Source organism: Calonectris borealis, chromosome 20 (genome assembly GCF_964195595.1).
Source record: "Calonectris borealis chromosome 20, bCalBor7.hap1.2, whole genome shotgun sequence".
In the NCBI taxonomy this organism is placed as follows: Eukaryota; Metazoa; Chordata; class Aves; order Procellariiformes; family Procellariidae; genus Calonectris; species Calonectris borealis.
This window is the reverse complement of record NC_134331.1, coordinates 12,793,192-12,806,944: the sequence shown is the minus strand read 5'-3', so window position 1 is coordinate 12,806,944 and position 13,753 is coordinate 12,793,192. Positions and strand designations below refer to the sequence as shown.

Below are 13,753 nucleotides of genomic sequence, written 5' to 3'. Positions count from 1 at the left end.
ACTAGAGCTGCAGTTCTGCTCCCCCACCCAAGGCTGCTTTGCTCTGGCTGCAGTTTCTGTCATTTAGCCCCTGAAATGGGGCAGGGGATCTCACTAATACCCTGATACCGTTCTCACTGCTGCGGGTCCTGGCCCAGTCGCAGAGCCTTATACCCTGCTTCCCACCTCTCCTTGAAAATCGTGTCCCTCCCCAGTGCAAGGACAGGAGACAGAAAAACAGCAAAGGCAACAGGATAAGCCCAGGGCAATTCTGTCTTCAACTCTGGAGATGAAAAATTCAGTTTGCCTGCCTTCCAGGGAAGCTCTGAGACCATACTGCATCTTAGGAGCTCCCCGACCCTCTTGAACAGCCAAATGCCCAACCCCTTCCTCTGACACCCTTCAGCTAATTTACCCAGCAGTTCTCTCCAAGCAGTTCATTCACCACTGCTTGGGTTAATCTTGTGGTTGGTTCTCTACCCCTCCACACAGGTACAACTCATGAAATGTCTCACTATATGTCATTTTCCGTGGCTAGGTTTTACTTTTTTTTTTTTTTTTATGTCAAGGCAAAGAAACCACCTCCAGTATTGTTTCCTTTCACAGCTTGTTTTTTTTCACAATTGTAGTCATGTTTGCACAGTAGTATTGCTACAGAAAGCTGATGTCAAATGCCATCTTGAACTTCCATACATTTTCTCTCTGGGAGTATTGTCCTTTTCTACTAAACCTGCACCTTTTTTCAAAAATGAAAATGTGACGAAAAGTGATCGACTGTGGGCACTTTAGTTCCTAGATCAGTATCTAATTTGTTACATCACCTTCCCCAGCTCTACATCCACCCCTGAGCTGGGCTTGTCAAGGGACAAAGGCAAAAATGGTCTAAATGTGGCGGGGGACATTTGGACACGATCTGCTTGGTCTTGCTGCTGTCCCTGCGCTCGGCGAAGGGGCAGCGCTGCCTTGCCCAGGCAGGGACGTGCATGGCCGTAGCTTCACGCCCGGGCCTGCCCCAGCAGGAGGGGACGCTGTGGTGACAACATGGCAGCGGGCTGCCCCGTCGGCCCCTCCTGCAGTGGGTCAGCGCAGCCCCGGGCCTTCAGGCACCGTGCAGGCTCTGGTGGGAGGGCCTCCCTGTTTCGTCCTGCGAGGGAAGCTGTTCCTCCCCAAACAGCGGCCCTGGGAGGACCCTGACAGTCCTCTGGGAGCGGCTTTGGGGCATGCAGGAGAGGGTGCTGAGGTGCGCCTCTCAACTTAGCAAGGGGCTGCAAAGCCTTCTTCATCCCTCAGGGCCTGCTCTGGGCCAGTCCTCTCTGAGTCAGGGCTGCCCACCTGACCCCAACGCAGGCGGCATTGTCCCCGACCCTGGGCATCTCCCGGGGTGAAGCCCCATGCAGCGAGGGGGCAGAGGGGCCGGCAGTGCTCCCCGGGTGCCCAGCCTGCGGCCTGCCCGCGCCATGGGTGCCACAGGGCCGCCCGTTACCACAGCAACGGGGCCTGCTGCAAGTGGCGAGGGGACGTAGGCTGTGCTCAGCCACGGCGTGGAGAGAGCGGGCATGGGGCCCCCATGAGAGGACAGGGGACCCTGCTGCAAGTGGCGAGGGACATAGGCTGTGCTCAGCCACGGCGCGGAGAGAGCGGGCATGGGGCCCCCATGAGAGGACAGGGGACCCTGCTGGAAGTGGCGAGGGGCCGTAGGCTGTGCTCAGCCACGGCGCGGAGAGAGCGGGCATGGGGCCCCCATGAGAGGACAGGAGACCCTGCTGGGGCCATGCTCGTGGGGACATTAGACATCTCCTGCTCCACAGCGAACCCTGTGGCCCTGAGTGCCCAGGACCGGGTGCAAGGTGCTGTTCGGAGGACAGGCCAAGCTGCCCCAGTGCCATCTGTTTCTTACCCATCTCCATTTGACATTTTTGGCTCTTCAGGAATTTTATCTTAGCAACTATGAAAGGATTGCATGAATATACATAATCTGAAGTGTTCTTCGGTATTTTCTTCAGTGATTAGTTTTGAAATGAAAAAAAACCACATGTAGCTTATGTAAATAAAGTGGAAAACAGTTATTATGTTGTCTGTTGAGGTGGTGTTAGGAGCAAGTTATACTGCATTTTGCAAGAAACCTTTGAATCACTCTATTATAAAAAAAAAAAAAAACACACTAAAAGAAACCCTAGTCAACTCAATAACTAGCACTCATTTGCAAGATACATGAAATAGTCTTTAATACACATATAAAAATATCGAGCAACTGTACAAAGCCCTGATCACAAACATAATTTTATTGAGGCGCAGCTCTCTGAAGACTGCGGTCGACAGGCACCTCTCTGCTGACAAGGTGAACCCATCCTTCCACCAGCCACCCAAGGGAGCAGATTTCTCTCTCGGGTCTGGTGCACAGCATTTCACGAGTGACGTTTGAAGGGAAAAGGCCTCTCCTGAGTGGCAGGCTTGGCTCGGCGAGCTGAGACCTCGGCAGAGCTCACCTCCAGGGAGGATCCCCTCTGCCTGGCTCCGCTCAGCTGTTCACTCTCATCAATGGCAAACTGGCCCTAATCCCTCAAAAACTAAACAAATGCATCATATAGAAAAATTCTAGTCTCAGCCTGTCCCCAGTAACCCTGTCAATCCTGCCTCGTAACAGGGCAATTTGATATTCCTCTGGGCATGCAAGATTGTTGACTTTCCACAGCGGACCCAGCTCTGCAAAATCAAAACACCCCTGGAGGAAGCTGTAGCCCTTCCTCAGCTAGGGGAGAGCTAAGCTCATCATAGCAACCTGTTCTAAGCCATTACCAGACCAAATGTAATTTCTACTTGACTGATGTGAGTTTTTGATAAATTCCCTTGTTAAGAGTGATTTTGGATCAGACTTACCCGTGCCCAGATTAGAATGCAGGCATTGGATTTATCCCAGATCAGTGCACTGTGTGCTGTACAGAGTAGACTCATTGACCTAGAGAAATGCATTCTGCTGTATAGGCCTTAAGACATCTGGAGTTTGAGACAACGTCACAAATATTTCTGCTGTCCCACAACGCCATCATGCCCCAAGTCTAGCCATTTTGCATGTCAACCACATCAAGACCCACACCAATCATGCCAGTATCCCTGACAAAGGCAGTAATTTGAAATCTAGACTTGACTGCATTTTTGTGGGACCGCTTTGATCTTTGAATAGGTAAGCCCACACGTATCTAGCACTTCACTTATATACTCTGCCACAAATTTTCTCAATTCTCGTCAGAAGATGTTTCTTTGGTGCAATTTTTGAGTAGTTTTAGCTACCTGAGGTCTTGGGCAGACCCACAAGGATTCATAAGAGATCTGTAATCCATGCATATGTGGATCCATTGCATATCATTAAACAGGCCTGTTATGGTCTTCCTGAGCACTTACCAAAGCTCAGAACCAGACCTTTCAATCTATCCCACTTTCCCTGAAAGGGTTATTTATCAATCAAAGAAATGAGGCCATACGTTGCATCTTGCCAAATGTATAGTCCAAAAATACTACTTTCCACATGGCAGTGCAAACACATGGGCAAGGTACCTGCATTTCTCTACATTTTCTATACATTAAAAAAAAAAAAAAAGAAAAGATATTTCACAAGTGATCAAAAAAGCAGAAACAGCTGTGGAAACGAGGCAGGTTTTTCTTTCCACTGAAGAAGGTAGATGATAGTATTTTCAGTTCAGCTACTGCATCAGGTTGCTAAGGCAGCTCTCAGAGAGACCTGTAAAGGAATGGTGGATCCACGCACGGTCCCAGCTGGTAGAAGCTTAATTAGTAATGGGGTAAGTGTTGGTTCTGATCAAGGTGTTACGTCTAGAACTGTAAGACATATCTTCGTATACTGCATTTGGTTTTTTTTTCTGGAAATACTTCTTCATCTGCAAAACAAAGCAAACAGCCATTCAGAACAGACCTTGAAAAGTCCCTGACCAAAGGGTCAATTTACATCTCAGGAGTCCATCTGTTTGAAGTGGAAATGTACTTTCAAAATTCCTCTCATAACCCAATGAGGTCTAAGAGGATTAGGTGGAAATTGTCAACCTATTTATTTAAATTTCTATTGTCAGTCTGATGTAATTTCACTAAAAGCTCCTTCAAGAGTTGGATGTAACTGTGGCCCCAACATAAATAATGCTTATCCTTAGTTTGTTACTGATAACACAAGAGACAACACAAGAGACCAGTTCCCACAGGGCCACTTGGCTTTGCCAGAACGATGTTATACTACTGGTTTTTAGCAGTACTAAAGCCGTATGTAGAGGGATGAGATAGGAGCCGGGCCTGTGAATCACACACTGTTAATTTTGAGTAATCTTTATGGAGCAGAAGGATCTATCAGAGACAAATAATTTCTGCGCACTTTCTGCAGAACATGAATGTAAATAATCCCAGTAAAGGAAAAATCTCTTGGTCACCTTTTTTCCTAGGACAGGGCAAAATTGTTCTCCTACAGATACTTTCAGACATTAGGCTATTTTATGACTTTTTGTTGTCCTTGTGTCCCCCTCCACACATTCTCTTACATCTATTACAAGATTAGTATATACAGCTCCATTCCCAATTGATAAAAAAAAAGCAGCAAAACAGAATAGTGAGGTACTCTGTTCAGGGAAATACATACAATACATGGCTGTGTGGTTGACTGCGAGGCTTACTTGAGGTTTGTTATCAAAAGGCAAACAATAACTCATTTACTAAGAGTCACAGAAACATAAGATGACACAGTGTTTACTGCCAAAAGTTTACAGCTGGGAGACATTAAACAAAGGCGAAGAGGAGACAATAGAAAGTCATGATTCCTTAGGTTTACCAAATGCTTGCTTGACTCAGTCACTATTTACAAACTTATCAAAGGCACATATTCACTCAACCTGGATTCAGTTTTGCTTTGGCATTGTGTCATGGTTTAACCCCAGCCAGCCACTCAGCCCCACCCAGCCGCTCGCTCACTCCCTGCCGCTGGGATGGGGGAGAGAAGCAGAAGGGTAAAAGTGAGGAAACTCGTGGGTTGAGATAAAGACAGTTTAATAGGGAAAGCAAAAGCCCCACGCACAAGCAAAGCAAAACAAGGAATTCATTCACCCCTTCCCACCGGCAGGCAGGCGCTCAGCCATCTCCAGGAAAGCAGGGCTCCGTAACGCCTAACGGTGACTTGGGAAGACAAACGCCATCACTCCAAACATCCCCCCTTCCTTCTCCTTCCCCCGGCTTTACATGCTGAGCATGACGCCATATGGTATGGGATGTCCCTTTGGTCAGCTGGGGTCAGCTGTCCCAGCCGTGTCCCCTCCCAGCTCCTTGTGCCCCCTCAGCCTGCGCGCTGGTGGGGTGGGGTGAGGAGCAGAAGAGGCCTTGACTCTGTGTAAGTGCTGCTCAGCAGGAACGAGAACATCCCTGTGTTATCAACGCTGTTTTCAGCACAAATCCAAAGCACAGCCCCATACAGCCACTGTGAAGAAAATGAACTCTACCCCAGCCAAAACCAGCACACGTGGTAACAGCATACTTACACTGACATGGTACAAGGTGCAGCATATCAGCGCAGAAAGCAGTAGCGCTACCATGATGATAAGAGTATAGATGCCCCAGGAACTATTACTGCAGTCTGTCTGCTCCACTTCTGCATGTAAAATTATATTATTATTATTAATAAGAAGAACTCTATTTTTATTATGAAAAAAATTATTTACTGGTCAGCAAGAAATCAGACACATTTGTCACAGCCACATTTGTCATCCCATTAGTATTCTCACTGGCATTCCCTGTGCTCTTCTAGAGGCTGGCGATGACTGCAGGTGGCATGTGAAGGGTCAGTGAGGAGCACTCTGCAAAGGCGATAGCTTCCATACCACTGATCAGAAGTAGGACCACACGCTCATAACAGAAACAGAAAGTGTTTTACTGCAGTATTACAGCAATACTGAGGGCTCAGCCAGGAGCATGTAGGAATTTTGTAATGGCTAGGTTTGTCAGGCTGCAAGCAGTACAGACAGAAGTAGGAGGCTACTGTGATCTGGAGTATATACGCTGAGCAGAATAGTGCTAGCGGAAAGGGCTACAGTTCTCTAAAACCTCAATTAATCTAGATCTGAATAACATAATACCTGGTAATCACCCCGCTGCATGGATTTGCAGCTGTCATTTTCCCAAAGTCACATTACTGAGTTGTTGCACCAGTTATGGTAGCGGCATAGAATGAGACCACAGTCTTTTTTGTAGGCTGTAGATAGATCCATTGCAACTCTCAGGGCCTATGTAAACCTTATTTTAATTGCCCAAAGATTTCATCAAAACCCAATGCACAGGGTTAAGTTGCATCAGTAAGATCAAAATCAAGGACTGTATTGCTGGTTTTGCCTGCATCTTAGCAAATGGTTACAACACCATCCTGCAGAAAAAAAGAAACCAAAAAAATCCTGTCTGGAACATATGCTCACAGGGCACTCAGTGTATAATAAGGGTGGTGAGATCATGTCTGCTATTAGCTGTAATACTTTAAGTAAATGCCTGAGGACTTGATCTGTACTCCCTATTGTAACCTATTTTTAAACATGCAGACTCGCTATAGGGAATGGTTTCTAAAAGATATTTATGTCACATTAAGGTCAAAGAACTGATGCTAAAAATACTGATCCATTTCCTAAAACTGACAGATTATTCACAGACACACTGAAGGAACTGTTTGTTGTCTGATTTTGACTTTTTGGGGTTTTGGAGGGGTTTTGGGGTTTTTTTTGTTTAAGATGCAGGATTATAACAAGTTTTCTCTTTTATAATTCCCCTCTGGTTGTACAAGGCAGGTAGAAACTTAGTGCCTGTTTCTGTGTCCTAGTACAACAGGGCACAGAGGAGCCTGAGCACTCTCTCCAAACTTTCCCAGACACTGGAAGAAGTCTGGCCATGGATTAGTGCTCTACCTGTCCTGACTGAAGTTCTGCAAGCTTTTAGTTCACCTTTTGTATTACAACATGCCTATAGTTATTTATGATTAAACAAGCAAAAGGATAGTACCTTTAATCAGCATCATGGTGCCACTTCTATTCACTGAGAGGAAAGAGGAATTTTTCACTACCACAGCACACACATATATATCACTGTCGTTTTTCCGTAGGTTGTGCAAAGTTATAACTATTTTCTTTTCCTGCTTTGAATACTCCAAGCGATTAGCAAAAGCAGGAAAAATAGTTGAAGCATTCTGACTTGAAACATACAACACCCTTTCAGGTTGCACGTGAGTCTTGAGCAAGAAGAACCCTTCATCTTCATGTGAGCTTTTCAGTGCACAGGTGATGTTGATAGACTGGCCTTGCTGAGGATTGACATAGCGTGGTGACTGCTCAACAACTCCACTGGTTTTTGCTAAAAACAAGAGAGATTAATGGCTACCACATACTTAACACAGCGTATTTTCATTAGGGAGCAAATACAGAGGTCAAAGACAGAAAGCACAGACCACAGAAAATTTAGATTAAATGATTTTTTTTTTAAAGCCTACCTTTATGCGTGCCTTGAGAAGAACGATATATGTCAGTACACCTTGGCATGTTTCCCTGCCCCAGGATCTGAAAGTAGGACTGACCAAACAGGTTTACCTAGTTGTAAAGGGTCTCCACCTACCTAAAAAATACATATACTGAACTCTTCATCAGCTTGCCCTTGAGACATGGATCATTGCCTGCTTTCTCAAGTGAGATTAAGCCATAGAAAGATCTGGAGACTATTGGTCTGGATGAAATCATACAGTGTGGGTGCCATCAATGTTGAAAATGGTCTTCAAAAAGTAGTTACTAACAGCTTGCTGTCCAGCTGGGAAGACATTTCACTGGGTTTCTCTGAGCACAGGCCCTGTTCCTTTTGACATTATCGTTAACGTGGATGAGGGAATGAAGGCCGAATTTATCACATTTGTACAAAAGATAATTCTGGGAAGGTTGTAAGCATTTTAGAGAAGAGGATCAGAATTAAAAAGAGATATAAGATAATTTAATAAAATAATTTGGAGAAACAGTACATAATCAACAAGATGGAATTCATTTGAGAAAACACAGTCAAGAAGTTTGACAAGAGAAGCCTAAGGAAGGACATGATAAGTCTTCATAGATATAAATTATTATTACTGACCCAGCAATCAATTAGGTTTTGCATGCCTTGGGGACAGGAAAGGAAGAAAACCCTACACTTTTTGGTAAAGATGTTTCAGGTTAGATGGTCTCATCAGAAGGGTAAATATGCAGAGGAATAAGCTGCCAAAGAATATTGTGGACTCAACCCTCTTCTAGTGGAAAAAAAAATAAAGGAAGAAAAAGAAAATAAAAAGACAGAAAAATTCTTCCCCTAACCAGAAACGACTGCCAAAAGGAGCACTTGTGCCCATTCATCAACTGTTTGTTAAGAAGAGAGAAACCCACATCCCTTTATCCACTGATGCCCAACTTGCAAACCCTGCCTAGCTTCCCAATTATTATCAATTTGTCATTTAAGATGGAATAGTAAAAACAAAAGAGATTTGCAAAAACCACTACCAAAAAAAGGCTCATTCCTTTGCTAGTTATTCATAAAGATTTGACTGATTGTTTTGGAAAGAGCTACGGGTCCTCACTGTTTCCAAACTGCTGCAGCAACCTATGACTCATCTGAAAACCTGTAACTAGGATTAAATGAGTCATGAATTGATGTTCTAGGGTTTTTTTTTTGGTATTGTTCTTTCTAATATGTTTTCTTCATCTTTTCAGGGAACAGACCCACACTTTTCTTCAAATCAGTACATTACCTGAGCAGACATGGGTAAAGTTCTGTCAGACTCTCCCTCCCATTATGCTTTCTTCCAATCTTTGATTTAAAATATATATCATAGAATTATAGAATCACATCTGTAATTATTAATTCATGACATAAAAGACGGAATTTCAATACCTTTCACCACTACTATGGTTGTCGTCCCATTTTTGTGACAGCCTTTGTTTTTAATACAGTTAGTGCATAGGTAGATATTGGAATCAGATTCCTGTACATTGTGTAGAGTTATCCTGAGATTCCTTCCTTCCTTTGAATACTTGGTGCGATTAGCCAAAGCAGGAAAGATAAATGAAACATTCTGCTTGGAAACATATACCACATTGACCGGGTGTATGCTAGTTCTCAAGTACGTTCCCACTTCATTTTCTGAATCTTTCATCGAGCAAGTTATACTGATGGAGTCTCCTTCCCAAACACTGATAATGTCTGCTGACTGTTCATTTTCTCCACCTAAAAATAAGAAATGCAATTGAAATTATAATATCAGAATTCTTCTTGATCTACTAATATCGAAGTAGTTTTCAAGAACAACTACTCCATCAACAGAATCACTCTGTGAGACTGGACCTTAGTCTTGCTATCCTGTATATATCATCTCTTGACTGCCCTGAAACCTATAGTGCCTTTCGTGCCCATTGACCTGTGCAACTCAACATCTCCCTAAAGCTTAAAAGGCCTTGGCAAAAAAGTGGCTTCTGTCGCTCATGCAAAAAATTTAGTCTGCCCTGTAGATTCTCAGTATGATCCTATTGTTCTCAAAATACAAGCTTCACTAAACTCAGCCCAATAATTGGAGCTGGTTGAGGATCTAAATCTGGAATTCAAAGATATCAAAAAATGGCAGAGAATGGAAGAAAATTACACTTTTTTTTTTTTTTTTTTTTAGATAGGAGGCTTTAGCAACATCAGGAACCTGGATAATGTAGCCTATTAGGAAGAGAACTGCAGAAGGTACAACTCCAGCCTATACTAAGAAACAAAGGTATAAAAATATATAAGAAGATCCTTTGAGTTCTCTAATGACCTCAATATCAAAAGAAACTGAACAGTAAGTACTTAGGCAACGAATAGCGAGGAACAGAGGAATTAAATGTGAAACACCTAAAAGAAATTTCATTAAAAGCAAGGGAAGAAAAACTAAATATAGAGCATTGCATATCTAGGGCAAACATAGTATAGAAAAGGTAGAATTATTCAGTGTTGACAAGCAAATTAAGGATTCCTACATACTTAAGACAATTTATTTTAATAAGGGAACAAACACAGAAGTCAAACACAGAAAGACCAGATCATGGGCATTTAGATACAGTAGGTCAACCTAACCTGACCAGACACAAGGACATTCCTCCTACAACGCTTAGAGAAGGAACTAAGGCAACCCAAGAGTTGTCAGCAATTACCTTCCAAAGCAGCAGAGAAATGGGGTGATGGAGAAGGCTGGAGAAGCGCAGAGCGCACAGCCTTTACAAGCGGGGAAGGAAAACCCAGGAAGTTCATCTCCATCAGCCTAAAATCAATACTTCTAAGCTGACCCACACTTACAGGATCTAAGAACCCACGCAGCTAATGACAAGCAGCCGCAGCCCATCAATTGTTTTCTCCAAAAGATCAGGGTAGAACTTCAAGAGTTAAACTATATGTGCAGAAATCAGTATTGACTCCTCAACAACCACTAACTAAAGAATGGCAAAGACACTCAAAATAAATATTCTCACCAGTTTCACTGCATATTCCTTTCAGACATGCTGATTTATGGATAATTTTTTTCTCAAGTCACCGTCCTTTCCAGTTATTGTCAATGGTCATGGGGGAAAACAGGGCTGACTCTTTGGAGACATCTTTTTCCTCAGCCAGTTCTCCTCAGAGATTTACACTGTTTTCCCCAAGTGTGCCTCCAGCTTGTACTCTTGATAGCTACAACAATATTCAGCAACGGATATTTCTAGTAAGTTTTTATTACACCTTCAATAATTATGTCCCTAGTAAATATCAATATTCATTTCTATCCAGTAGTGGCCTCCTCCTGTCAACCTTAACAATACAGATACAGTTCATGTTGAATTACTGGGAAAACAACTTCCACTCTTTCTACAGAGTGACTGCTGTGTAGAAAAAAAAGTTCTGATCACAGTAATTTTTCATTTTTTTCTAAAAACTTATTCTATAATTTCAGAGAATGTTTTTCAAAGTTCCACCTGGTTTTGCTAATGGTGAATTTGCCAGGAACCTGCTGGAGACAATAGACTAAGAGTGGGGGAAGGAAAGAAAATCTTGAAACTTGTGAAATGTAAGAGCGTCTATGTTGTACGTACCATTCTGGCCAGGGAAGCACGGGAGAAGCAGAAGAAATAGAGATGCAGTTGGGAGACATGATATCCACAGCATTTTTCAAAGGTCTTTTTAGTTGTTCTCTGTTATCTGACCGATAAGTTAAAGATCTGAAGAAAGGGTTGTATGCCACAAGTTGGCCTGTTTTCTTCCAGCTACATCAGCTATCTACTAAAAAAAGTCAGCAACGTGCTTCTTTTCCCTTAGTATCACAACAAACGTGACAGAGAGGGGGAAGAGAGATTTCTCTTGAGAGGTGCACCTTGGTTTTGACTTCACGCTTAAAACGCCCACAGTTTCCTACTACTGAACAACCCCCAGTCCTGAGGGCAGGATTAGAAAGTCTCTATGCCTTCCCTTTACAGTCAGCTGAGAACAGGTAGGCTCAAAGTTGCTCTTCACAGTGCCAAAGCCAGGCAATTATCTCCCTGTTGAGGCCTTACTGGAAACGTAGGCACTTGGTACGATCAATTCAGCCAGTTCTCACTGGCTTAGCAGGCTGCCTGGTTGGTGGCTGCAAATGCAAAAGTCATGGCTTTGTAAGGAGCAAGTAAATGAGAGATGCTCCATTACTTCAGGTAAACCTTAAATTATTATACAAACGCTGCTCACAAAACTACAGGCTTGATCTGCATGCTGGCAATGACAATGTGCATAATTTCCAAGCAACAGCATGGTGTGTACCTCCCATGTGCCTCCTGGCTTCACATCTAGTAACACATTCTGTAGCGTCTGCAGTACAGAAGAGCTGCTAACCACCAGCAAAAGAGAATCTCAGCTACAGTTCACATGTAGCTCCTGCTCCCTCCCTGATATGATGAAAAACTCTTCTTGCAGGCCCTATTCTCTGTGTGAATACATAGGGAAAGGGGGTGTTCCCAAAGAGTTTCTTGAATGCTTGAAAGCTTAGAAATGTCACCAATTATTGTAAAGAAAACAGAGTTCAGGTAGGTTGCAAAATGAGCTTTCCATTAGCCCTACAAAGGCTCACTACTGGATACAGAAGCAGATGCCAGAAGACATCTCTTACTCCCCGCCTTTGCTTTTGCAATATTTAAGAAGTGAATCATGACAATAATACTGGATTTTGAGTTTAGGAATCATGTGGTGGTGATGCTTTGTAAAGAAGATTGACATACCAAATAACAATACGATCAACACAGGGTTACCAATGAATAGCCAGTTTTTAAGCTAATGTTTTATTGTGATGAGTATAATAACACAAAACAAAAAAAATCATTAAAAAGCATTTGGAGAATCAGACTGCTTAGTATCTTTAGTCATTTTTTTCTTTCATAAACAAATATTTGCCTATATTTGTATATTGCAAAAATAACAAAATGCAGTTGCTTAGAACAAACACTGTAGATCTTTAAAGCTATTTATAACAGTTTTTCCTGAGATGTGGGATAATTGGTGTCTACCAACACAACACAACTCAGGAGGGGCAAAGTGAAACAGTTGGTAGTGATGCCTCTGAATATCACACCCTGCATAATCATCAGTAGAAATAAGAGATGTAAAGGGAAGTGTGCTTGAGTGAGACATAAAGATCAGTCTGTGACTTGTGTCTTGAGACTAATTTAGCTAAGCAACTGTCACTGGGCAGCGGTGTCCATATAACCTTTCTTCTCAAAACATGGCCAGCTCTCTGGCCCCAACTGGTGTTGAAGAGTAGAAATTAAATCTGCACATCATTAAACCTGAATCCCTCAAGTTAATACAATGTGAGTGCTCAAATATCACTTTGTCCCTTTCCCAAAGAACTCAAAATCTGAGTTTATACCAAAACCACCCAGTATCAGCCATCAATTTGAACACCATATATACACACACAGATTTTTCCACATATACACATAGACACATTTGGTTTTCTCATTAAAAGACCACACAAAAGAAATACCATGGCCTTCAATTTTAAGACAGTATTTTTCTAGGTACAGGAAAATAATGTGTACATCACTGGGAATCTCCAGAAGCACAGTATACAGCTTGATTGCGTAAGCTGGAACACTTGGCACTTCCTCAAAGGCACCCACAGCAATGACTTACAGCAGAGGGAAACAGAACCAAAAGCAATACCCGTGAGAGCTGCAGTGGGGTCAGAAAGTGAAAGGCCCATACCTGATCTGAGTGCTCCTTTCCCAGGCTATAGCATGGGGATATGTTATTTCCTCCAAAAAAGACGGCTTTTATCCCAAACAAACCTCCTCCTCACTCCTTTTAGACACAGCTCTACTCTGTGGAAAGCTTACAGAGTCCTGTTCTGGGAAAAACCAGGAACTGCAATTGTGCTAAGGTGCTGTATAAAGAGGAAAAATCTTTTTCCTTCTATCTCTAAATCCTTGCACAGTCTGGACTCTTTACAGGTAACCTTAGCTTTGGCTCATTGAATAAACATACTGTAACATTCATCATGATATAACAGACTTCACCACTGGATCAGTCAAAACAACATACTCAGTAAGTACCTAAAAGCCTTTGAGTAGCTGGGGATTGCCATCTCTTCATGAAGTCTTGACTGCATTCCATCACATTAAAATTTAAAAGACAAAATCCAACAAATAAGCCATAAGCTGAGTTAAAAGGGTATCTTAGAGCAGCATAAGTGTAAAGCCCACACTGGGGATGGAAA

General features: G+C 42.8%; 1 protein-coding gene across 1 annotated transcript; it reads right to left on the bottom strand.

Annotated features, from left to right (window-relative positions):
• Positions 1 to 512: 512 nt before the first annotated feature.
• Positions 513 to 8,901, bottom strand: CD7 (CD7 molecule). The gene is made up of 4 exons (XM_075169836.1): positions 7,612 to 8,901; positions 7,006 to 7,353; positions 5,505 to 5,614; positions 513 to 3,872 (listed from the first exon to the last, which is right to left on the bottom strand). Exons 1-4 carry the CDS (start codon positions 7,622 to 7,624, stop codon positions 3,762 to 3,764), a joined length of 582 nt encoding a protein of 193 aa, XP_075025937.1. The 5' UTR covers positions 7,625 to 8,901; the 3' UTR covers positions 513 to 3,761.
• Between the last annotated feature and the right edge of the window lie 4,852 nt (positions 8,902 to 13,753).